Source organism: Nipponia nippon, unplaced genomic scaffold (genome assembly GCF_047370975.1).
Source record: "Nipponia nippon isolate SJK-2023a ecotype South Korea unplaced genomic scaffold, ASM4737097v1 scaffold_3, whole genome shotgun sequence".
Taxonomy (NCBI): Eukaryota; Metazoa; Chordata; class Aves; order Pelecaniformes; family Threskiornithidae; genus Nipponia; species Nipponia nippon.
In genome coordinates this window covers 116,595,855-116,622,852 of record NW_028262347.1, presented here as the reverse complement: position 1 = coordinate 116,622,852, position 26,998 = coordinate 116,595,855, and the positions used below count along the sequence as shown (strand labels likewise).

The window sequence follows — 26,998 nt, the reverse complement described above, 5'->3', positions numbered from 1 at the left end:
GAAAAATCCAGCTAGCTGGCTGAAAATGTAGGAAGTCTTTTCATAATTAGAAAAAGACCTCCACCGAAAGAAACCAACATTTAGATAGAAGTCTTGGTTTAAAAATTAAAACGTACTTAATGAGCAACAAAGATATCAGCGACTGAAGATTTTCAAAGCCAATACCAGAACGCCATAAAGACCTCTTTAACCTAAACATTGTAAAAGATGATGATTAAGTTCAGATCAAAAAGTAGTTAAAGTAATGGTATATAAAATATTCTCCTTCTAGAGGTGACAAGGGGAAATTCTGCACAGATAGAAAGCAGAGGCACTAAAACCTTACTGGAAGCTGGAAAACATTCTGTTTCTCTACACTAGAATTTAAATCATCTACAAATCAATGCCTGAAAAAAATTACAGCATTCTGTGTGGTGTCTCTGGTTCATATTTTCTATTCTAATAATTGCCTTTTGTGTGCCCCCCCAAAAAAATTAGAAGTACTTCTTTCATTTTCATCTTTTCTTTTTTTTTTTTTTTCTTTATTTTATTCTGATGCATGGCTTATATACAGAGACAAATCAGACTCATCACGGCCTGAAGCTCAGCTGAAGTAAATCACAAGAGGGCCACTGGGGTTTTTTTGTTGGGATTTTTTTTTGAAGCAGAGTTACGACAGCTCACACAATCTTTAGACAACATACATTTAGCAATTCTACATTTGTTTTTTCATCATGCTGGTGTTTCAGTATAATTTTGAACACCAGGAATGGCTCCAAGTGTCTCAGGTCACTTCTGAAAGTACAGCTGGCACCAGTCCCACAGGTCATTCCCTTGGAGGGCTTCCCAACATCTCAGGAGCACCCAATCAAAAACTCCAAAACCACTCAAAGACATCAATTCCCACACAAGCCCACCATCCGGGGATTTGTGCCTGTCAAGCTATGAAAAAAGAAAACCCAATGCCCCAAACACTCAGCAGATTAATGGGTAGAAAGAGAACACACTGTCTCCACCGCACTCCCAGTGCTTGACCCAGGCAGGCTGGGCAGGGAAGAGGTGGCAGCAGACAAGGCTGTGGCAAGAATCAGGACCCAATTTTGCAACCGTTACTCCTGTCCCACTGAAGGCTGTGGGTATGGGGCAATGTCTCCAGGCCAGACCCTTATCACCCTTATCTGCAACAAGGCAACGAAGCTGCTTGTATCCTTGTGCAAACCAGCCACTTAATTGCATGGCGGGGCGGGGGGAACGATCTTAACAGTGTGTTTATTTTTGTCAAGCTGGCATGGGAACAAGGCACAGGTTTGCACGGGAGAGAAGGGCAGGGGTCACAGCAGAAAAAAAGTAATTATGACTTCTAGGTTTGGGCATCGCCTGGCACCCCAGAGCCGGCGGATTCCAGCTCCTTCAGCCAGTCATCATTTGCAGCCAGGACATACCCCTCTATCAGTCATCACTCAAAATAATAAATATTTATTTATAAATTGCATGCAGCCTGTTCCCCTAGCACAGGGCTGAGCAGAGCAGAAATAAGAGCAATGCAACCCCCTAATCATCAGAATAGCTGCAAAAGCAAACAGGGACCACAAGTCCCACACAGGCAAGCTCAAATAGTACCAGGAAGCATCACCAGTATCCAAGAAGTTAGGAAGACGACTGGAAAGTTTCTCAATGCTTTAGATCTATTCTCTCTTCCAAAACAGGGAGACCTTTCCCAGGTCATAATCCCTCAAACGAGGAGACTTCCTACTCTATCACCAAGCAGGCTCAGCTCCAGCCATGGAGCACAGGTGTCAGGTTGACGTCCTGGCATAAAAGGAGATTGGTGCTGACGGTGCCTTGGACACAGCACTGGGTACAGAGCGGCCAAAAATCTACGCAGTGAGCAGGAACTGAGCAGAGCACCTAATAAGTGGATTTTTTTTTCTTTAATTTAATAAGTCTCAGCTATCACTAGCAGCCAGCGCAAAGCCTCAAAGCCAAGCAGAATAATACATCCTCAGGCTTTTGTATCCCAGCTTGCCCTGACGGCTTCCGTTGCAAATCAGTTGTCGTAGCTAGGGACTGGACTTGAGAAGCCGATTAAACAAAGCTTGCCCTGCTCCTGTCTGATGCAGCGCTCCCTCGTACAGCTCCTCATTAACGGGCTCATGGATATCCACCGTGACTGCTGACTCCACTGGCTGTGGAAGGGCATGCACCACACTGGCAAGAGGCCGGATCTGAAAAATATCCAGCTTTTCCAAGCAGTCAGAGCCCTGTCCCAGAGCTGCATGGATCACTGTGCTAGAACCACTCTCCCGTGGCGGGCGAGCTCAGGCAGCTGGCGATGGGAGTGCAGCTGAGGTCAGGCTACTCGGAAAGAGCAGAGGGCACTGGACCAGCCGAAGGGCCATCACAGCTTTGAGGGTTTGCTGGTACAGCCGTCCCCTGGCAGTCCCCAACAAATCAGCCTTCCAGTGCAGAGGTACTCAATTTGGAGACACGGAGAGCATCCATATCCCCGTGCAAAGAGCCTTGGCCAAGAGCCGATCAAACAGACAGAGCGGTCAAAGTAGGTTCTGCTTTCAGGGGAAAGCAGAACACCAGAGACAAAGGCTGGAATACAATGGCCCTCTTTAAAATAATAATTAAAAAAAAAAAAAATCCATAGGAAAACTTCCATTGGCTTCATCAAGGCCAGGATGTGACCCAAGCTTGTGGAGCTGCCCTGAGGGAAGGCAATTAGTCTCACTCAAGGGATGCCAAAAAATTTAGCAGAGCATCCATAATCACCCTGAAATGTTCTCTACTACCAAAGCATAATGGGTTTATCATTTATTTCTCAATTAAGTGGTGCTTAAGTTGACCAGGGAGTGGATTCCTATTGTACATTGATTAGCCAATAAAAATTCATTAAAAAGCAAGTCGGACTACAGACAAGGAACGTCATTCCTCTCCCTCTGCCAAGAGAGGTATCCTCTTGGACAGGCTGCTGTACCTTCTCTCCACCTCTCCCAGCATTTCAGCTCTTGTGCAAAATGCTTTTATACAATGAATGAATTCCTAAGGCTACTTGTAAAATTACTAGGCACAGCCTTGTTAAACATTCATTTGGATTTAAGACAATACCTTAAAAATCACAAAGCAAGTGAGCACCTAGTGCCATGCTACCAAAGCTAAACAGAATAGTCCATCGATGACTTATTCCCAGAGCCGTTACTCCGCATCATCTATCCCCGCTCTCCGCACTCACAAAGTCTCCCACAGATCAATAGCAAGGCTCATTGATTATCATTGGAACAGGATCACACCCTTTTCCTTCCAGGTCAAAAGGCACAATGACTACAAGCCATTAAGTATTTTGTGGCACCACTCAATGACTGTATTTATGCCATATACGTAGTTAGAATTATTCCATGAAATACTCTTCATTTAGTTCAGCAACAATCTGACAAACTATATTTATGCTGCACCTTTGGCCTCCTTGCTTGAACTCTGCTCAGCAATGTCTCTCAGCTGGGACTACTTCTAACATGCAAACCCTCCAAACAGCTTTCAAACCACCAGTGCTTCTTGGATATTGTTTTGTTTAAATCTACTACAAAAGGGCATTTTCTCGCTCTCTGCTCTTCCACCCTCCTCCCCTTCTCCTCTTCCCCCTCAAGCTGTTAGCCAAAGAAAATCAAGGATTTTAAGTTACATTTCTTGCACACCCCCTGCGAACACTGCGAGTCTGAAGCGTTATCAGGGTCGGCCCCAGAAGCTGCATCTCACCACCCAACTGGGGAAGCCGCCTGTCAAACCCTGGCAAAGCACCTGAGAAACCCCACCGCTACCTTAGTCCCTCGGGAGCTTTGGGGGGGGCTGACTGACCACCCAGGAACGTCACTTTACAAAAGTGGCTTTAATTACAGACATCCCCATACTGCAGTTGCAGGACAGCTTCCCTATCATTCCAGGATTGCTGTGTTTTATGGACAGCCAGCAGCAGAAATATTAATGCTACTTCTGTATTTCAGAGAAAGAAAAAAGGCATAGATACATACCTACATTTTAAACATATATATATATATCTATATATGCATGCACACACATGCATATAAATCCCTTTACCAGAAACGAAAAGGCTGGTTGTCTGAAGGTGTTATAAATGCCCCTCAGAGCTCATTTAGTCTGATCTGCATAATCTCACCAGTGAATTTGCCACTTGTAAATATTCCAAATTTATGCCAATAAAAGCTGCTCAGCAACCAGACAGCCTATATCTATCTATCTATCTATCTATGCATGGAGCCATTAACATCCGTTCGTGGTTTGTTATTCTTGTGAAAGATCAGTAGGGGAAGGGAGGGAGAAGAGGGAAAGTCCAAGTCGTGTCCTCACAAAGGACACTGAGCACTCAGCAAGTTGGGAAAGTGGAAGCTCACACCCTGTCGATGAGATAGAGCAGCTCCACACCAGTTTTCTTCATTTCAAAACTGAAAGCACAGCAGAGACGAGAATGTCAAGGAGCAGGGATATAAATGTAGAAACTGATGTCGTGTCATGCTCTTGTAAAAGGCCTGGATACACCTACAGAGCCTTCCTTATGACTGTCATATAAACATTACACTGGGGCTGTGTACAGGAGATTAAATGGGAGGGAAGGGAAGCTTCGCATGTGTCATGCTACCAAAGGTTATTTTAGGATCAGCTTAGAAGCTGAGTAGTGGGTGGTAGCTGATTATATTACCACAGGCATATTTAAATATCATGGGCCCAAACTCTCATCAGGATCTTTCATAAAGGGTCGTGGCTGCACTGTGACTTGAACTTCAAACTTGGCCTGCAAAGCAGGCCACTTCCCCAGGGCTGTGGCGATCCTTCCTGGGCATGAGCCTTCCCTCGAAGCAGGACGCAGCCATGGCACAAGCACTTTGGCTTAAAGGCCTGCATTTGTTCAAGTAATAACGTCAAGGAATATACCCGAGACTCAAGCAGGATTTTCCCAGCAAGGGCCACCCCGCTGCACCATGAACCATGGTGAACCATCATGAGCACACAGAATGCTTGGGGACAGAGTACATGCAAATATCACACAGACAGTCCTGCACAGCCACGTCATCCCCAAGTTGTGTTATCCCACCAGCCAACGCCAAACCACAGTCTACCTGCCTCTGTGCACAACAAGTCTCAGAAAAAGCTCAACCACTACTTTTAGACTTCCAGCCGTCAGTAGATCACATCTTGATGGCAACTCTACAGCTGAAGGAGGGCTTTGGAGGAGCACAGCCCAGCTTACCATGGATTCAGAAAAATACGTATATAAGGGACTCTATCTCTGCTTATACAAGAAATGTCTCTGTTCTCCCACACAAGCATCCGCCTTCACAACGGTGAGCCAGAAGAACAATACTACCTGGTCATAGAGTCATGTCCATGGCTTTACACCACCAAGCAATGCTGCAAGTCCAGTCTTTAAATGACCTAATACCAGGTGACTTAGAGGAAATCGCGCGGCATCCTCATACAAAGGGTGACCACCGAGCAGAGCGCCTAATGGCAGTGCTGTTCTCGCATACAGACAGACAGGCCCTCCCCTAAAAAAGGTCCTCCCAAATGACAAGAAAATAATCAGACACTTGATTCTCTAATGTTGCCATGACGTCAAAGTTGCAGAAAAAAATCTTATATATACACATACATACATATTTAATATCTGTAAACATGCATATATGTATATAAGTATATGCTATAGGTATTAATATATTAATAGGTATTATATTATATATATGTTGACATTATATAGATATTAATATATTATTGTTTTTATATATGTAACAGGTATTAATAGTTTCCCTATCAATCTCTTCCAGATTTCTGCACGAACCCCTGGTTCATAATCTATTTAACTATTTTCAAGGCTTACAGCACAGTTTTGCAGTGCTACTTGTATAAAATCTGCAAACATTTACTGAAGCTTTTAAAGAGAACTTTATGTTAAAAATGAACCGTTAAACTGAAAAGTAGCTAATTATGTCTTCATAAATTTGTAGCTGTTAAGCCATCCAAAAACACTACACAAAGGTCAGTTTCATTTTGGTACAGATGTAGTTCCTCTCCCATTTTTAACTGCTCCAAGATTTTGGTACCTATGACTACATTGATGGGCTCACTTGATTAAAACCAAGTATTTCTACTGCAATTCTTGGATGAACCACTCTGTTCGTCAGGTTTTGCAGGCACGGAAGTACAAATGAAGTCTGAAATCTGGGACTCAGTCTGGGTGAGCAACGCTCCTTCAAGTTGTAAAAATATTCAAATAACACCAGATGTTAACTGCTCCTCTGGCTTCGTCATCACCTCTTGGGTTTTTTCAGCACAGTAGGATCATTCAACACAGGGCCACATTCCCCTGGTTTTGGCCCTGAAAGCGAGTTAGAATCAGCTAATACTGGACCTGGGTCTTTGTTGGGATCAGAGATAACAAGATGCCAGGCAATGTCCACTTGTGTGTTCAAGCATTCCCAGTAAATAAACTAGTTTTAGTACCTTAGCAGAAAGGAGCTATTTAGTTGCACAAAAGGGGCCTCCAGTGAACTCCAAGATGATCTACCCCGTATAGCTGCTATCCAACAAACTAAATACAACATATACTGTAGTGACTGTACATAGTATGGAACAGGCTGAACGATACAAATTTCTAAGGCAGGTACATAATGCTACCAACACAGTAACAAAACAATCGAAATGGCTGCAAACAGCAGAAACTAATGCAATCTGTATTGGTAAACACCGTGAGGAGAAGCATACCAACACCAGTTGCATCTTCCATTAGTTCAGTGTATATATGCTCATTCAAAAAAAAAAAAAAATCATTAAATTATTTTTTAAAAAACTATTATCCAAGCAGAGGGAGGAAATTAAGTCTTTTATCCATAAGGTTTCATTTGTTTCAACAAAATTTGTACAACTGCAAAGGCAAAGAACTACCATAACCACTAACACATCACTTGCCAGAAACAAGATCACCTCAACAGTTTGCAATTCAGAAGGTTAATCTACTTAAAGTTTTACGACAAATCACTACTCATTATCTTAGTGCAACTAAACTCTTTGGCAGGAGAAGGTCACGCTACCCACAAAAGAGAAAAATACATATCTCCAGTGGACCAAGCCACGACACCTCATTGAAAGATTATTTTTAGCCACCTTCCAGACAGCCTCAAATCAGTGAGAAATATTTCTTTCCATAACTTCAAATTAGCATTTATTAAATAACTCTGACTGTTTCTCCAGTATAAGCCAGGTTACCTGACAGTGTTTGGAAGATAACTAGTCCTCCTCCGAGCATGTGGGCATGCACAATTAGTGCATGACCAAGATGGGGCATTACCCATTTCTCTCTTGATCAAACAGTTCCATACCCGAGACTCCCGTCGTGCCACTCAGCTGAGTTATTACTCATTGAAAAAGAACAGCAAGTAACTTCTGAACCCTTTCACAGGCAACGGCCGTTTTCTCCCCTCCTACATAAATAAAATGCCAAATACCAAACCTATTTGTAGCAGTCAAGATTAGTTCTAACAGGCGAATCACTCAAAGGATAAACTGTCCTGAATGTTTATCTAGCTACTAATAATTATTCCTACTTATTAGTTTGTTGTACCCCAAATGCACGGAGTACTTAAGATAATAGAGAAAGTTTGATCCTTGCCTGGAGGAACTCCCATGAGTAGGAAAGAAACTGAAGAAAGATGAAAACTACAAGAGAAACCGATCCCAATTTACAAGCACTTGTGACAGCAGGGATGTGGATCTTGACTTTCATTCTGCACGAACCTCTTTTAGCCTTTACTGGAATTACCCTAAAGGAAGATAACCCATTGCTAGATATTCATGAATTTACACAAAACTAACTCTCTGTATCAACGTAACAGAATACCAGAAGATGTCCTACAGACTCTAGCACTTCATCCTCTTGGCTTTTACAGATGTTCTTATCATCTTAAGAGGGTTACTGGGGTGGCATGAGACAGCAGGTCACCTCTGGAGACTACACACATGTTCAGCCTCAGAGAAAAGAAATCTTGAGAGTCAAACAGCCCAACTCCCTTGATTTTGCTCCTACCAAACAGAGCATATCCACATGAATGTACATCTAATGCAACTTACTGATTTTACCTGTGTGCAACTGGGGTTGGCGATTACTGGCACCACAAACCAGCACGGTGTCCCAGCACCTCAGTTCCACGCAAACATTCAGGTTTAGCCATGGTCACTCTGAAGGCAATCAGTGTGCAAGATCATTACCAACCAGCTTCGTGCAGCTATACCTTGAAAAGTGACTCCATGAAAGTGGTATGAGGGTGAGGTAAGGAGGAAAGAGGAGTGTAGTGTTTATTTCCTTTTAACTTTCCATTTCATATGTGTTCAGTGCCATGTCTGAACATGTTCAGACATTTCTTCCCCTCCCCACTTACCCTTCTTCCAAATGCTTGTCCTACAAATTATATCTGGGATCTGAAAATTAAGCTGAATTCTTTCCTTCTCTTTCTTATGCACACAGAGTAATAAAGAGACTTTGCAATCCAAATTCTGCACTTGTGTACACCTGCGTTAACCCCATTGTCCTCAAATTATTCCCATAACAATGGCTGTGGGTTTGTACAGGTGTTGAACAAGCCCCGTAATTGGAATTTAACAAACAATCCCAACAGCAGGGGGAAAAAAAAGAACGAGAATTCAGCTCATTCCTTGTGGCATTAGCTAACGTGTTCAAGGAGCAGGAAAAACAAAAACAAATTTAAAAGGTATTTAAGCATGTGCAGATACTGACAGGCAACTCATGAGATTTCCAAAAACTGCCAGTTTTCTACTTAGATCCACAAACCAGAGCAACAGCAGGAAGTGTAAATGAAAAACTTTTGCTTCTCATTTGCACCATCTTTCCAGCATTCTCTTTAGCCTCCTTCCCGCTTCGCCGAGTATTTTGTTTCCAAAATAAACTTCATAAGCTCCCCCTCAGGGTGACAAATTTAAGCCACAATCCCACAAGCCCAAACGCACAGACCCAGCTGGGCTGAGGACAGTTCTTCAGCAGGCTGACATGGAGGTGAGCCCGGCACACGTGCACGATCAGGGCTGTATTTGCACCACCAGCTCCTGGGAAGGGAAGCACCTCCAAGCCGCTTACCACCACATTAAGAAACAACCCCAACGGGAGGCAGAAAAGCAAGATGGGACCAGGCAGAAAAGCAGGCTTGAGGAAATGCCACGCAACAAGAAGAGGACATTGGCTGCTCTGCGTCGCAACCTCAGCTAAACTCAAGAGCTGCTTTTCTAGGCTGAGCTTGATTTTACATAGCTGTAAAATCAAATAAAAGCTTTTTGCTGCTGTCGTGAGCTCCTGCTTGCAACCATAACTTAAAACCAGCTTCCTCCAGCCCTTTCTCTCCGTATATCCCACGGCCAGGATGTCAACTGTAGATGTAGTTAGGCTTTGTTGCGATGGATAACTTGGTCGTAACAGTCTAACAGGAAAGGTTATCCGGCTGGCAAATGAAAGAGATCCGTGACTTTACAGGGCCAGCAATTACTCCTTAGTGATGGAGAATTACTACAGACACTCATTACTGAAGAGATGCCAGTTACTGACAAATTACCAAACTGAGAAATTAATTACCAGCTGAGAAAATAATGCACAAGGGATAGGACTGAGAAAGCCATGTTCAAGAGAGGTCCATAATTTGCAACAAGTACATTCTAATCAACAATTAGTCCTGGTACAATTAGTACCACACTGGGTACTCTTTCAGGATGGCAGACATCACAACTGGTCTTCAAACCATCAATGGTTGAGACAAAATAGCATCATCTAAAAATGGAGACATTGTTCAACCTGAGCATGACATTGTCCAACACACAGATCCAACTCTATGCTCCAACGCTTCATAAGCAATTCAGCAGTACTGCCAGGAAAATCATTGCCTCCCAACTCCTCCTTGCACCTACAAGACGACTTCTACGTGTTCAGAAAACCCTCCTGCATTCATGCACCATGCTCACAGACAAGGCAAGCGAACCAGGGAAACAGATGCTCCGAGGAAGCGCGTACAGAAGTGTGCTTTGCTGAACGGCAACAGGCATTTTTGCAATGCAAACTCCAAGACAACCAATTTTTCCACAGCTTTTTCATGCTAGGGGCTGACCCTGTGAAAAAACAGATCTGCTTTTTGCTAAAATATAAAAAGATCTAGCCAAATTCTTCATCATCATCATCCAGTGGAAAATAATTGATGGTGGGTGGAGGTGGAGAAGAAAAAAAAAAAAATCTGTATACAAAAACTGCACATGACCTCTGAGCTACAACTTTCACAGCCGTGAGTATTTACTAGCTTTAACAATGTTTCTGTAATCAGCAGCAAGACCCTCCTTTTTCCTCTGGTCCGTATCTTAGGGACCCAGTAAAGATGCTGGCTGATCCCAGGTCTCCAGGAGAAAAGAAAGGGGGGATGAATTAGACATACAACACTCACGGGGTCCCAACACAACACCTAACCAGCCATGCCACAGGCCTTGAAGGCAACATGATATAGAGAAACACAAGACAGAGCAAAGACATCAGCCTAAAGGGCTCCTCTCTCTCTCTGCATTCAGATGTAGCAGTGAACGCAAGGGAGAAACACAGCACTGACTAAATGATTAAGTAAAACAGCCAAGGTCACTACCTCCAAGCCTTTACAAAGCAGAGATCCTACATCATTTCAGGAAGAACAAATAAAAGGCAACCACAAAGCCTAAACAGCTAAGTAAACAGACATCAAAATGACTAACTTTGCACTCAGGATGACTACTGAAAAAAATGGAGGAGCTTAATATTTTATTTTCTTTAGAAGTAAAGGCGTACAGAAAATTTAGCAGTCACATTTTCTTCCTTGGGCGAGAACGCCCACACTGTTAGCTCGCTCATTCACTCCCATTTTTCCTCTGTGTAGCATCTGACCAAAAGGAGCCCAGACCGAGGCCTCCAGACGCTCCTGCATCACACACAGCAACAACTCTGATTTTAGTTTTATTTGGCTTGTTCACAAGACTCAGTCTCACATAATCCACGGGCCTGATCCTTCTCCTAATAACAGCAATGGCAAAACTCCAGCCGATTCAGTAATTCTGGACAGACCTTGCAGTGGCAAGAGGATAAACTTTAAGGGTCCAAGCCTTATTCATTCACTCTTCTTGCTTCCACAAGTAATCCTATTAAAAATAATGGGACTGCTCCTAAGAGTCAAAGATGCAGGATCAAATAAGAGGAGAAAGTGACTGAGAAATATTTGGGGTTCCCCCTCCAGCAGAGCACAGGTGCATTCCCCAAAGCATCCTCTTATTTCTGTATATCAAATTAGAGGACCAATAAAAAAAAAAAATAAAAGCAAAATGCCTGAAAAATGTCATTCGAGGCAGGAAGAAGCAACCTAAGTCCTTCTTCTTTTAAAACAAGAGTAATCGCATGATGAGTAGCTGAAAATGTGGCCACACACACACACACACTTCTTCATATACACACACACACACACACAGAGGCAGTTCATCAGAAGTGAATCAGAGAGAGAAAGATGAATTTGAACCCTTTATCCCCTGTCCTTTATAAAGGCTGCCACTCAGTAAACGGAGATTGCTCTAATTACTGTGACAATTCTGCACCCCGTTCAAACAACTTTTGTGTTCTGGACAGGTTTCTCCGCGAGTTTGAAATTCTTGGCCTGAGAACCACTCTTGTCTAAAAGAGGTTTCTCGTTGCAAGCGCAGAATGCAACACTAACAAGTTGTCCCTCTTTTCAGCTCCTTTCATTCTCCTCTTTTCCAATTGCCTGATTCAGGGCTTAATGGAAACTTGTCAAGGCTTTTCTTCCCACAAACCCTGTAGAGCCCCAAGGCAATCTGTGCACAGAGTAACCACAGGAATCTCATATTGTCAATTAAAATTGAATAGACACCTGATAACCCAGTACACGTTCACGAATATACATCGCATGCATATACACAGATGTGCCCACATAATCAGTCCAACACCCACGTCCGGGCACACCAGCACTGCGGCGATGCGCCCGTTCCCATTTATAACCACCCAGCTACACCCAAGTTCTAGTTTTCTCTTTTTAATTTCATATTTATGAAATTTAATTTCATATTTATGACATTAAAAACAAAGTACTTTCAAGTACTGTAGTTGAGCAACAGATTTCAATGGAAAATAAACTAACTACGTATGCCAGGCATTTGGCCTTTAATAACCCTAGGGATTGTAAAGATATTTAGCTGCTATCCAGATAAAATAAGCTCTGTGGATATTCTTTACACAGCAGTTTTGTGACCGGTACAGTAGTTATGTTTGTGACTAGCTCCTGTAAAGTCCCTTTTTTTTTTTTTTTTTTAAATTGACACAGACATGTTTTAAGCTACATTTTATGGTGTAGTTTAAGAATTAAAAAAAAAGCCCATAGGGCAATGTAACAGGGATTGAAGTAAACCGAGACATTTGGTTAATAACAAAAATCTCAAAAACTTGATTTCTAGACAGACAACTATAATCTGTAACTCCTTTCAAAGGGACAAAAACCTTCCTGCAAATGTCCCAGAGAAAACAAAGGTAGAAACACTGATTGCCATCTTATTCTTCTGATGTGTTCACTCAAGGTCATACCTTCCCCTGGATTCTTTAATATTGGCAAACATTTATAATACCGTAATTTCACTAGCAGTCTGTTCAGCCTGGGCGTAGATCAATGCAGCATCTATATGCTGTCTTCCAGACCTTGCCTATGTCAGAGTAGTGGCCCTGGTTTTATAAATCTCTTAAATCTAATTAAACCAATGCAAACCTCTTACTGTGTATGCTCCCAAACCAGTTCACTGGTTTAACCAAGTTAAAATTATTCAGGCTAGGGTTTAAAGCAGTTCCAAGAGAACCTTTATTAAATATTTGCATCATTTAAAAACACAAATCAATGCAGTGGCTTGTCTCTAGAACAGAAAAGCCTATAGCCTCAGACTTTTCCAGATCATTATTTAAGGAGTCACTGAGTCCAGTGGGAGTTTGGATGTGCTCAGAGAGGTATGCCCCCACCTTTCCTTGCTCTATTTTTCCCTTTCTTAAAATAGGACAATTTGTTTCTATTGTATCAACATGCAAGAATCTCTCATATTCCCCAGAAAATCCCTTTGCGGTATTTTCAGTTTGGCATTTTCTATTACTTCCCACATCCTCCTTTTGGATTTTTTTGGTGTCTCAGCTGCATCACCATCACTAGCGAATTAAAAAGCGGAGACTGATTTGGTTGTATACAGCATCTTTCACACCACAGGTACGCTGGAGAGCCCTACAAAGCTGTGAGATAGATACTGGTCGAGCACAATTACATATTCATACTTGGTAGCCATTAGGCATGCAATCGTACTTCCCACGGAGCCTAGGGCATTAAAACCTGTTCTGCCAAAAGGGGAAAACAGTTAGGCAGGACTAACTGTATCAGCAGGACTAACAAAATGGTTATGGGACCTTCAACACCACAGAGAGTCCTTCCTGAATTCAGCCTCACTGCCTGGCCGAATACCTGCAGGAGTTTGGTACCCGAAACATCTGACCCCAAAAAGAAGGTGCCCTCCCATCTTCTCCCTCCTCACACTTCCTTCAGCAAGCAGCAAAAACATTTCAAACAACACAAATCCATTCTCTGCTCACCAAAGCCTACTTGCCTCCTATAATTTCTATCATTTTCCTGTCATCATTTCTTCTTTGCTGAAGCCAGCAGCCTATGAGTCAGAGAACAATCATTAACTTTTACAACTTCCATACAAATCCACCTACTCCTATTAGAAAAGCAGTATTGACATGCAACACAGCCTCGGACCAAATCCTGATCCTGCCAGGATGCTCTGCACTTCTGTGGGAAAGTCAGATACTGCAGAAGCAGAAGCTCATTTAAGAAAGTACCACTGGAAACATAACTATTTTTTTTTCCAAGAGCGAAGGACGCCACAGAAGCAGCAATATATCAATATGACATTTAGTTGGGTTTGGCTTTTTCAATACCTTTATCCACTTTTGAAGAAGTTGGCCATTGGTTCAAGACACATGGGGCCTGATCCAAAGCCCTTCGTTATTAATAGAAGCCTTTTTTTCCACTGACTTCAATGGATCTTGGACCAAGCCCAAGGAAGACAAGATTTCACAGCAGTAAGAGTGACACACGTTCTCCGCATTCAAAAAAAAAAAAAAAACAATACGCAGCATTTACGATGTCAATCTGTATAGCGTAGTTTTGTTTGTGTTTTGCTTTTTAAAAATAGGCTCTAGGCTGTCGGATTAATGCACCCAAAAAGTCTCTCTGAAGCTGGAAGGCATTACGAGCAGAGAGAAAATGCCACGGTGAGATGTATAATATTCCCAGTATTCCCCCCAACTAGAATATAAAGGCATCCGCTACTGCAACATTTCTTATAAGTTGCTGCAGCCACACTTTAAAGTGTCCCATCATTATAAACTCCTCTAGTAACAGCTACAATGTTACCCATGATGAATTAATTTGTATTAATACGGCTATCATGTGCATTTCCATATGAAACCCATTGTTCTGGAGCATTAATAAAAACCTCACCAAGTAAAGTAACATGGTACCCCTATATTTAGTTTAAAGAAATCTAAAATAAATACATTAAAACAAAATTGCTAATATCTTTAGTACATCATAATTGGCACAGCAAGCAGAAACCCAGTTATCTTCTCAGTACGTATTTATAGCATCACCCTTCCCCATTCATTCCGCATTTTCTTAGAGAATCTGCTGTACCCTACATCTGCAATTCATTGACTTTACTATTTACCACATGTTGAGATGGAGAGGTCTCAGCTCCATTTGAATCACTGCACAAATATGCAAGTGATTTATCGTTTTAAAACTGAAGACTGCAGAAGAACGACTCCACTTTTCCTGAACATTACTCCTTCTGGCAGACCATGAACAATTACAGCGCGTACTAATTAAGCTCTGTAAATGTGCTGTGCCCTGCTAATGCCTACCAGGCCTCAAATTTAGTTGCATGAAGCCAAACTTCAGCCAGCGACTTAACTCATTCAGCACTGCCCGGTTGCCTGAGCATGACCCCACGAAGAATAAGGGTCGAGGGTTTAGCCGACCTAAAACAAAGGCGCGAGACTGAACAGATTTTGCCGGAAAGAATCGGAGGGGGGAGATGCCGGAGGGAGGGGGTGGGAAGCGTCCTGGGAACCGGAGGAACATCCTTGTTGATAACCTGTTAAAAAGGTACAATACCACACCAGCTTTGCAGCACGGAGCTGGGGGATTCGGATCTGTCCCCGGGGGCTAATAAGTCACAGCGCTCCATTGATTAGGGAAATGCATAAAACCTTCAACAAAACTGTACAGCTATTTGTGGCTATTTGTGGAAGGGCCAAATTGACAGCCCCCTCCTTTTTTTTTTTTTAAGTCGGGTTTTACATGGCTCGTAGAAGAAAAACACATGGGCGAAGGAGAGCAGCTTTCCACCACACACATAACCCTGCCTTTTGCTTAAATTAGTCTCCAAGCACAACAGCAACCTACGGGGAACCCGAAATCAGCTGCTGGAGAAATTAAAGCTAAAAGTAATACCTAGGCATATTTGAGTAATCGCATTATCTTGTTAAAACACACACACACCCCCAGCATAGACAAGACAGCAGCACTTCAAATCTGACTGTCCACTCTAGGAAAGCACGTTTAATGGGGAGCGAGCCGAGAATAACGAGCTTTGCTGAGGGAAGCAATGTTTCTCCCCGGGCCCTAGACTTTCCTGACACTTGAGAGTCAATCCCCAGATCCCAAGCTTCCTCTCCAACCATCCATTCAAATACTGGTGGTTTCCCCCCCTCAAATTTCTGCTATTTCTCCTTGAACTCCAGCATCCCTCCTTTGTCCTCCAATTACTCTGCAGCGGCCTTCGCTCTCCCCGTGCCTCCCCCCAAAACACCACCCTCAGCACGTCCCCCCTGCTCCCCTCGCCCCTCCACGCTGACCTATGCATCCATCCCAGATTGTCCCTTCCAGCAGGACACAGGGCCTCTCCCCTAAAAACCACCTCTAACCTCAACACCTTAATTCATTCAGCGCATGTTTTCCCTTAACGTGGGCTTTTGCTGCTTTTTAAAAGACCCTGTTTTATACGCACAGAACAGTCTAATATATGTATTTCCAATCATCCAGCTTTTGCATAAAGCCTGATGCAATTATTTTTTTTTCCCCTCCCCTGGCTCAGTGGTACGTGAGAAAATTAAAGGACGTTTCCAGGTGTCGTCTGTCTTTAAATGTTTGCTTGTGTCGGTATCTAGGAAAGACTGCACAATACTGCTGAGACCTCTGTAAAGGACACGAGCTGTGCTAAACTTCTTCCCTCCTTCAGCCTGGCTGCATCACCCAGAGCCCAGCCTTCGCAGCACTGCAAGCGTTAATTATAAACTTCGGAGCCTACGCAAAAAAAAGCACAAACATAAACCAGCAGTTGGGAGGAGGAGCAGAAATATTCTTCGCTTTTGGGTGGGGAGAGAGAGGATTTCCATATCTCCCCCCCCAGCACCACACTCCATCTCTCATTGCTTATAATTAGTGAAAGAAATTTGACCCACTGCCAGTGTCTGTGGACCTTGGATATTATAAGGCCAGCGTGGCGTCAAATATCTTAACATTCATAAGTGTTATAGGCTGTAAATAAACCCCATGGATTTATGACCCTGCGGTGCTTGCCAGCAAACGACTGTGGCACATTTCTTTCAGCAGACCTGTCGAGGTGCAAGTTTGCCTTTGGTTGTAAAATTAACCATTTCCTTCACAAATGTGCCCAATTAGAAGTCAAAGTTTTAAGGCTTACTTACATATTTGCCAGGACGCGGTACTGAGGAGACGCCCAGGGAACAGAGCTTTAAACTTCCCCCCAAACCTCACAAACCCCCCCCCCCCAAAGCAAAACTTCTCACAACAGCCCCAGTGTGGGAGCAGAGTGTCTGATTTCACCAAAAAATCCTGAACAAAAAAACAAAAAACAAAAACAAACAACTAAACCGACAACCCGACCGCTTTTATATTTACATGTGCCTATCGCCAGCCCTCATTTTTGGCTGCTCTGAGGCTGGGGGGAGCAGGCGTCTCCCCCCGGGCCGTGCCTGGAGAAGGATCTCCTCCCTTCCCCCAGGATAATGTCATCTGCTTCCTGTGTAGGAGAGCATTTGCTAAATCCAGGTTGTCTCATGCTTAACTGCCAATAATCCAACTTCCACATAACTCCCAGACAGCTGGGAAAAGGTCCTCAGAGTTTTTAGTCATGGTACAGAAACACACGTCCACACAAAAAATCTGCAGCTGTCCTTTTTCTCTACACCACATTTTTTATCTGATTTTGGGGCCCAGTCATGAAAGTCTGACAAATTTAAAACATTTTTACCTACATTCTGGTTTACAAGCTCCAATGAAAGCTGCAACATACTCCTTCCCCCCCTCCATCTTCAGCTGACAAATCAGCACATATTTGCTTGAACAAAAAACGAAGAGGAAGGGGGGGGGGGGGAATAAAAAAAAAAAAAAAAACCACTCAACATCATCAGTCCATGTATGAAAGCATTCAAAAAACCTGGAAAGGCATCTACTGTATTTTTTTTTTTCAGTACAGATCAGCCACTGGTGCACCTATTAAAATTGTTCGATTTCCAAAGCAAATATTATTTTTAATGAAGTGCAGTCCTGCAATTATCCTGTACACTCAAGTAACAGTACTGCATTATATTGTTTTGCAAGGTCGCAGAAACATGAAACTTTTCTCTAACTAATTTTCATAGCCCCCTAAAGAGAAGCTGATTGACTAAGCAATGCAGCATTTGCTCCAGAATGAAATCTTATCGGGCGGGGGGAGGAGGGGGGAAAAAAAAAAAAAAGGGAGAATTAAAAATAAATCAGCTTCTTTACCGAAAATAAGTTAACAAACACGGTCTGTTTGCCATTGTATACCAGCTATGCTAATGCTATAGCAGAGTGATTCAGCAATCTACCTAATTAAGCATGAGGAAAGTTTCTTTATGGAGGTTCCATTTGATTTATGCCACAGGACCATCAGTTCTTATTTAATAGCTTGTTTTTACACAAGTCCAGAAACTTTATTAAAAGCATGTCCACTCAATTTTATTTTTTTTAAAAAGGAAGCGAATAATTCACTCTCCATTGAATAGCTATGTATCATAAAGTACCAAAGTGCTGACATATGAAGTTGTATCTACATTATTAAACTAGTTCGTGGACATTAATACTATAATCCATACTGCAGACATTAAACCTCAACCATAAAGATTAGCAAAGAATTAATATTGTCACATCGAGACTGAAACCTTAACACGCCAGCCATAAATATTTCTGAAGGAGATGAAAAACAATTAGCATAAATACCAAAGAAGGGCAAGAACACCTGTTCTTTTTCAGTGCGATAAGCATTTTATTGTTCTCTATTTAAAATGTAATGACCTGTGTAATTACAGTAATATTACATTGTATTGCAAGGGCTTGGAATGTCACACTTTGAAAAGTGTTGTCAAAACAATTGGAGGGAGGAAAAAAAAAAAAAAAAAAGGACCACCATTAACCCTTCACACCCCAGGGTCTACAGCTTTTGTATTAGGAAGGATTATGCTTGATTCAGTAGATAAAGGAAAACATCCATTTTTCAAGTCAATTAAAGAAAAAAGTTTCTTCCTGAACGTAAAATCTAGGCGAGGGGGCTGCTCTCCACCACAGCTATTCCCAACTCCCAAACTTCAGGACCAAACGCAAGCTTACTCCTACAGTCTCACTCAGCAAGCAACAATTCAGGGGAAGGGAAGATGCAACAGCACGAGTAAAAATAAGAATATCTGCCAGCGGGGTTTTCTCAAATCACAACGCATCTATTTGCTCGCCGAAAGCATTAACCCAGCTCTAAATTTAGGGTAAAAATTAAATACACTGCTTCTTCATTTTCCAACTCTGAAAGCAAAACGTTCTCCTTCATTATCCCTAACAGGCAGCTACCCCAGTCCCTCTGCAAGCCCAGGTACGGAACTGGCCCTCTCAGATGCATTACTTCATTACTATTTGACTAGACCTCTCCTTAATACACATCTATTCCTAAAAGCAATCCACAGCATTCTTCCAAAGCAAGATTAACATGCAAAAAATCTTTGACTTTGAAAAATAAAATTATTCCTATCAAGCTTTTTATAAAGATAGTTTTGCAGTATTTAAAGCATTATTCTTGAGGTAATATATTATTCATCATAAGGAGATTTTATGACACTTCATAATTCTTCACATTCCTGAAGCAGTAAAGCAGAAATTGCTGCCCACGAGTTTGCTCTTGAACAGACAATTACAGGTACATTTACAAAACACAATAATCCCGCTACACCCCCAAATAAAACAAACAGAAAAAAATCCAGGGAAAAAAACCCAAACAACAACAAAAAACCACACCCACAGACCTTTAAGATTCTACAACAGCAAAAGGAAAGGAAAAACAATTTTGCTACATATCTGCATCACCTCTTTACCTTGCATGCTCTGAAACTCAACAAATATGGCTTCAGGAAAAACTACATAAATAAAGATAAAATTCATAATTATGCAGAATCGTCTATACCTTCTCAACCTGTATTTAAAAAAAAAAAAAAAACAACCTGGAGAAAGATCTAGTTCGTCTGGAACTGAAGGCTGGTACAGCAGAGACCTAGAATCCACCTAAAACCAGTGTGTGACACACAACAGCTATCCCGCTGAATCTTTATAATATTCTGCTCTCAGGCCTAAATAAACAACTTTAATTTTTCCTGCCTATAATTAAGTGGCAGGCAAACAAACAAGCACAGGGAATGTGAAAGAATAAGGTTAAGAAGATAGGAAAAGGATGCTGGAGCCTGGATGTGGAAATAAGAAAATTGCCTATTGAGTGTGGAAATATCCTTTCAGAATCCATCTGATAACACAAGCAGGCCACCTGCTATACCAACAATAAAACAACCTGTAATCTTTTGTACAGTACCTTTAATTCACACAAACCCAACATTCCTATGGAGGCCTTTTTTAACTGTGGGGGAGCGAGGGGGGGAAGAATACTTCCAGGAAAGCTAACTGCTGAAGGATCCTATCTTCACATGCTAAGGGAAAAAGGATCTGTAATAAAGGTAATGAGGAAAAAATAAAGAACTGTGGCTGTTTTAAGAAAAATGCTTAAAGAAAAAGGCAGCGGAGGTGTGCTTCCTATTAGCCTACACTTGGAACAGTGGAATGCATTTAAGGTAAAAAGGGGGGGGGGGGGGAAGAATACAAAGCTTCACAATTTGTAACGAAGTCATTTGTAACAAAGATTGTTTTGCCATCTGGATCCTGGTGCTTACAGAATTTGAAATTTATCGCCATCATCCATATACATGTGGGTGACCGTATTCAAAAGGAAAAATATAATGCATTCAGCCCCTGAATTCCCCTCCCAGTCATTACAATTGCAAACTGCAGCTACCCCATGCTACTGTCCCAGAAATCACCTCCTTGCAAGAAGAGCCTTACAAACAACCCAAATAAAACCCTACCACAGCCCTAAATCTATGCAAAGTCAGAAAGCCTTCCTTCCTACCTCCCTGTCACTCTGCATTTACTAATCTGCGTCTACTGACATTTTACTAAGTGAAAACAAGACTGACCCGATGTTTAATATTTTAATGCTTTAAAACACTTGTAGATCTGATACACTGAAGTTGTCCAAGCCCTCAGTCATTAGTACGGCTTCAACATCTACCAAACAGTAGATCTATTATTGTAAATCGCTATCTCGTGTTACCACAAGGAGAAAAAAAAAAGTGTATAAACACACACGGTGGTGGTGGGGACGCTTCAGATTTAGAAACACCCAGAAGAAACAAAACATCAGTGCTAAACCCATCGGTAGGAAGACGTAGTATTTTGTCGTCCCAGTGGATTTAGCCGTTTTAGCTAAAAATTTTTAAAAACTCTTCAAAAGGCAAGACAAGGTGACACTTGAGAAATCTGATGGCAGAGCAGAGCACACCGTGGTGACACTAGGAGAGGAAAAACAGCTGGGACTACAAACACACCCAGCAGACCTCAAAGTTTCCTGGGATCTGGGCTAAAACTTGCCCGACCTCCAGGCACAGGCGTGCAGACAAGCCCACCCCTGCCACTGAACCCGAGGTTAAAAAAAAAAAAAAAAAAAAAAAAACCAGCAAAAAAACCAACAACAAAAAACCGGACGCTTTCAGCAAATTGCTTTTCTGCCAGCATACTTCCAGGAGGAATTTTGCTCGACTTGTTTGATTATTTGTTGTTGTTGTTATTAGAGCTAAGCGAGGCGATTTGTTTCCGGACTCAGCCCTCTCCTTCGCCCTCACCCCCAGCTCTCCCCCCCAGCACCGCCAGGCACACGCGAAGACGGAGCGGCTCCAGGGCTGCTTCCCGCGGCACAGCCCGGGTGAGGAGGGGCCCGGCCGCCCCCGGGCAGGGGTTGCCGAGCTGCGGCCCCCGCAGGGCCGCCGGGCCCGGGCCGCGCTCCCCGGCAGCCGGGCGCGGAGGCGGAGTGGCCGCGGGGGCCGGCCGCGCTGAGGCCGGACACAACTCGCGGCGCCCACGGGCGGGAGGGGCCGCTGCCCCGCTCCGGACCCAGGAGCTCGCCGCTGCCGCAGGCCGGGGGGCGGGCGAGGGCAGGAGAGGGTTAAGGGGGAGGAAAGGGGAGGGGGACCGGCCCAGCCGCCACGGAGGAGGGCAGGAGGCGACGGTGGAAAACGAGGAGTTCGGGAGAGCGGGTCCCAGGCTCGGCCGGGAGAAAATAACCCCCATCCCCAGCGAGGGGGAGAGGGGGGAAAAGGGGGAGGAGAGGTCGGGAAAAAAAAAAAAAAAAAAAAACAAACAAACACCACAACTCCTTGATTTTTTTTTTAATTTATTTCCAGTTTTGTTTTGAGGCTGGATTAGGTGGTGTTTGGATTTTGTTTGGGTTTTTTTTTCTCCCCACCCCCCCGCAGGGGAGGTTACGAGGGCTCCAGAAAACTGCCCACAAAACTGAAAGTAAAAAAAAAAAAAAAAAAAAAAAAAAAGTAAAAAGAGGGAAAAAAAAAAGAAAGAAAGAAAGAAATATGGCGAAGTGTAAACAAACCCCCTCCCGCCGCGGCCCGCGGAGTTTGGAAAGTTTGCGGCGCGGGGGAGGGGGCGCCGGGCCGGGCCGGGGCGGGCGAGCGGGGGCAGCGGGGAGCGCGGCGCCGGCGGGAGCCGGGGGGAGAGGGAAAGAGGGGGGGAAAAAAAGGCACTTACCGTTCTCGCCGTCGGAGAGAGCGATCCATTGGGCAGATACGGGCTGCTGAGGTCGGGGATCATTATAAAGGGATAACCCGGGTATGGTGGGCCCTTAAACAACCCTCCATCTTGCCTCTTCGCAGCTAACATGGCGGGGGAGACACGAGCGGGAGCGGGGAAGGAAGGGGGCAACGGGGGGGAGAGAAGGGAGGAAAAAGGGGGGGCGGGGGGGAGGAAAACTTTTTTTAGAAAGTGCCCCAAAAAGAGGAGCCGGGCGCCCGGCGCAGGGGCGGTGCGGGGCGGGCGGGCGGCGGTGCCGGCCGGGCCCGCCGTACTCACCTTCCTCTAAACTTTCCCGGGATTTATCTCTGAAAGTTTCGGACCGAGGCGGGGGCCGCCGCTCCGCCTGGGAGCGAGCCGGGGGTCGGCGAGGGGCAGTTGGGGATGGGGGTGGTGGGGTTTTTGGGGGGTCAGGGGGGTGGGGGGAGAAGGGAGGAGGGGAGGAATAAAAGGCGAAGAAGAAGGGAAAGGTGCGGGGAGAAGGTGGAAGGAGAAACAAACAGAACAAAACAGAAGGCATCGTTACAAGTTGGTGCCGCGGAGGAAAGTTGGGCGCCGGCGGGAGCGGGACCCGGCGCGGCGCCCCCGGCCCCGGCCGCGGCCCCGGGCGGGCAGCGCGGCCCCCGCCCGCCCGCCGCCCCGAACCGGCCCCGCGGGGGGCTTCCCCCGTACCTCCGAGTCTGAGGAGCTGTTTTGATTCGTTTCTGATTCATTGACGAGAGACGACTTGACATCAGCTAAATCCCTCTCCGCCGAGGAGTTCTCGGAGATCTTCTCCTCCTGCTCCCCTTCGTCTTTGAAAGAGATCAGTTCATCGTTGGCGCCCAGGTCGTCCCCTCCACCGCCGTTCAGCTGCGGCATTTTCCTCCTGGCTCACCCCACCAGCAGCAATTTTGCAAAAAGGGGAAGGGGGAAAAAAAAAAGAAGAAAAAAAAAAAAAGAGGGGAATGGGGGGGTAAAAAGGAAAAAAGAAGAGGGGAGGGGGGGGGAAAGTTTGCACCAAAAAAAGAAGAGTCCAAGGTGAAAGTTTCTTTTTTTTCCCCTTCTCTTTCCTCCTGGGGAGGGGAAAAGAGGGAGGAGGAGGGGAGGGAAATGTCTCTTCTTTGCTCCTTTGCACCAGTGACTTTAGGCTTCTTCCTTTCCTTCTTCGGGATTTTCTCTTTCTTTCTTCCAGGGAGCTGGTCGGCGTGCACTGCGCGCACACGCACTCACACCCGCGCACGCACTCACGGAAAAATTAATAATAATAATAAAAAAAAAAAAAATCGAGAGACGGGGGGAGGGGGGGGCGTAGGGGGGAGGAAAAAATGCAACAAACCAACCCAAGAAGTCAGCTGTAACGGGGGGGCAGCCGCTGCGGATATTGGGAGCCTGTGCCGCTCGGGTTTGAGTGAGTTGAAGTTGGACTGAGAGCTTTTCAGTTCAAAGGCGGCGCTGATTGACAGATAGAAAAAGGGGGATCGAAATCCGGAGGAACGGAGAAGTCTGGGATCCGGGATTATTGACAGGGAGCGAGAAACACACCAGGCACTTAATGAGATGCAGGAGGGGGCGGGGGCTCCCCGGTGACGTCTGCATAAATAAACAGGTCTGGGGCGCGGGAGGGGGAGGAGGAGGAGGAGGAGGAGGGTGGGGGAAGTAGGAAACTAACAATGATCCTTTTGGCATGGGAGCGGGAGGGCGAGGGGAGGGAGCGGGCTGGGGTGCGGGGGGGCCGCCGCCGGCGGGACATAAAACGAGGGGGGGGGGGGTTAAAAAAAAATTAACATTACCAAAAAAATGGGAAGTGGAGCCCCGAGCTGCAGGATGGGGGGAGCGAGGGGAAAAGCACCCAAACGGGTGCCCCTGCCTCGGCTCTTTGGGAAGCACTAACTTTTACATACCGAGCATTAATAAACATGTCATCTCCATGCAGTCCGGATTCTCCGGAGGGATGTGTGTCCTTATTATTTGTGTACATGTGACTGCAGGGTGGTGGGGTTTTTTTAAACCGTTAACATTTTTCTTGCCACTCGTTGGAGGTAAGAAACTCCAATCATAATAAACACTGTAATATAGTAAAAGCCGTTTTTTTAAGCAGCACTTGCTTCTTGCATTTATTATGATTATAACAGGCAGGATGAAAACGTGCGAGATCACTCGCTGAAGATCAGATATTGCCAAATTATCTTATAGTAAGGCATAATATTTTTTGGTCCTTGATGTAAAAAAAAAAAAAAAAAAAAAAAAAAGAAGAGGAGGAAAAGGAATGTGACTGCTAAGAAGTTAATTAGCATGGCAGGACGGAGAATCAAGGACTCCCAGACTTCAGAAGTGAAAAGTTGTGGTGGTGGCGTAAACATCACGCCGGGGGAAATCAAAGTGAAAGTGGGCCGGTCCCGGCGGCGGGGGGAGCCGGGGGGTCCGGCCCGGGGTCCCCGCGGGCTGCGGGGGCAGCGGGGCCGCCGGCCCGGGCGAGGGCTGCTGCGCTCCGGGGTTTTGAGAGAGCGTTTTCGTAAAGTCACTAGCCAGAGCTCTGCCTGCACGGCAACAAAATGGGGAGCAGAATAATGCAGATGCAAGAAATGGCATCTGTTACCCGAATATAATGTGGTGAGGGGAAGGGGAAAACAAATTGATCTTCCAGCAGTGACAAATTGTAACAATGGACGAGTCAATTGGAAACTTTAACATGGGCAAGGAACAAAAGGAGGGGAGCGGGGAGGGGGGGCCGGGGGGGGGGGGCGGAGAGAGACAGTAATTTCGATGGGAATTAGTAAATTGCCTAATGGAAATGGTGTTAGAAAGCAAGGGACAGGCTGTACTAAATAATCCAAACATTCCTCCAGAAATGTAACCTGCTGCTCATACTAAGGGCCATTCAGCACATAGGGTTTCCAAAACAAAGCCAATTTGTCATGCAATATTTAGAGAGTTTGGGGGTTTCAGCTAAACTGTCTTCTATAAAAAGAATAATAAAAATAATAATACAAAGATCGACAAGGCTAACACGAATTCTCAGGCATTAAAAAGTTCACATAGAAATTTGCATACTAAAGGGAAAGATGCAGACAAAATAGAAATAAAAAATCACTGCAACTTACAACTTTAATATTAATCAGTAAAGCAGAAGTAGAGTGAAAGGAAGCATGAAAAGAAGTAAAACAAATGTGTACATTTAATCAGACAGGATTGCATAGGACACAAAGAACAGGGCTAATTAGTCTCAGCAGGTAGGGACTAACCTTCAGACTTCATAAATAAATAAGTCTGTGAACAATGTCTAAGTGGGAATATGGAGACAGAAAAGGGATTATTTCAAGACACCAAGTAAAAACATGAAGAATGAAATACTTCACTGTTAACTCAACGTACAAATGCATTGAACAGTTTCTTTTTCCACTGGTCTCTTCACTAACTTGCTTTTTACTTGCAGAGATTTTCCTACTGTCTGTGGGCGTACATGCTCCCCATTTGCCCCTGATTATGTACTTACTGTCTTTGCTAACTAGTGCCTTGCAGAGTGACACCTTAACAAATATTCTCCATTTTTGTTTGCCTTTTGATTTTTAAAATGCCTTTATATCCCAGAACAATATGAGATTAGAAATACAAATATGACAGACTCCTATTTACTTTGCAGGGCCATGTGTTATGATTTGATCCAAATGAACAAAAACAGTTGCACAGTTTTGTTTTGTTTTTCAAAGATCTTTTTACAATCTGCTGTGGTTTGTTTTTTTTTTTTTTTAAACAAGTACACTTTTGCTTCAGTCCCAGTGTAGTTGCTAACTCCTTATTAAGCATCATCAAAAGTTGGTGGCCAAGACAGGCCCAGTCCTTGCCCAAAGCTGGTTGCAGAAGAAGGGCCAGATTCTGCAGAGCCTCACACACGTGAGTAACATTTCTGGCAGGCTATTCGTGAGGATGACAATACACCTGGACAACTCACACAAGTAATGTTACTCACATGAGTAAATGCCAATAGAAGGGAGCTTGGCGTTGTTCGCCCCAGTGCCATGTGGTGGTCTTAGGTTGGCTCTGGTGGCTTCTGGCTGGAAGGCCGAGGGGCTGTGCCCCAGCTGTGGAAGGCGTTGCCTGTGCATGTTTGCACTGCTGGAATTCTGCCACCAGAGTGGACTCAGAAGAGCTCCACGAAGGGCTGGGAAACTGCTTTCTAGCTTTCATGGCAACATCAAGTTCTTCCTATTGCAAACTTGTAGGGTTTTGTTTTCAAACTACAGCTTATAGCTAGTGTGGTTTTGAAGTCCACGTAGTGTTGATGATGACTAAACGGACATGGTTTAATTTAGGTAGTACAAGTCACTTAGGATAGCTTATTTGTATCATTTTCCTTTATGTAACAGTTCTTGTTTCACGCTCGGGGAAGTGAGAGCTCTCCAGGAGTCAATAGCACCTGTTGAGTAGTAGGTTCTCAGGTGGTACCTTGGATTAAAAAAAGTATAGTGTTTAACAATGAAAGAAACACAATGTTAAAAAAAAGTCAAGCTAATCCACTGCGGGAAACATGATTTATTGTTTGGATACCGATTTTATGTAACAGCTGGCAAGACAAAGCCAGGTGCTCCAAGTTCCATCTTCAAGAGATGTTGGCTTTCTTGCCAAAGCTGACCTTTAGCACAGAT

At 44.2% G+C, this 26,998-nt stretch overlaps 1 protein-coding gene across 20 annotated transcripts in view; it reads right to left on the bottom strand.

The window, feature by feature from the left end:
- TCF7L2 (transcription factor 7 like 2) overlaps positions 1 to 23,932 on the bottom strand; it is a 181,387-nt gene extending 157,455 nt beyond the window's left edge. For 9 of the 20 annotated variants that reach the window (XM_087764690.1, XM_087764692.1, XM_087764698.1 and 6 more), the window contains exons 1-3: positions 23,046 to 23,931; positions 22,653 to 22,719; positions 22,332 to 22,456 (exon numbers count right to left, since the gene is read on the bottom strand). In XM_087764690.1, coding sequence (XP_087620816.1) covers positions 22,332 to 22,456; positions 22,653 to 22,719; positions 23,046 to 23,234 — 381 coding nt within the window. In that variant the 5' untranslated portion in view covers positions 23,235 to 23,931. Of the gene's footprint in view, positions 1 to 22,331; positions 22,457 to 22,652; positions 22,720 to 23,045 lie in introns of all 20 variants that reach the window. The other 11 variants (XM_087764700.1, XM_087764699.1, XM_087764708.1 and 8 more) reach the window with 4 other exon arrangements.
- Positions 23,933 to 26,998: the final 3,066 nt, after the last annotated feature.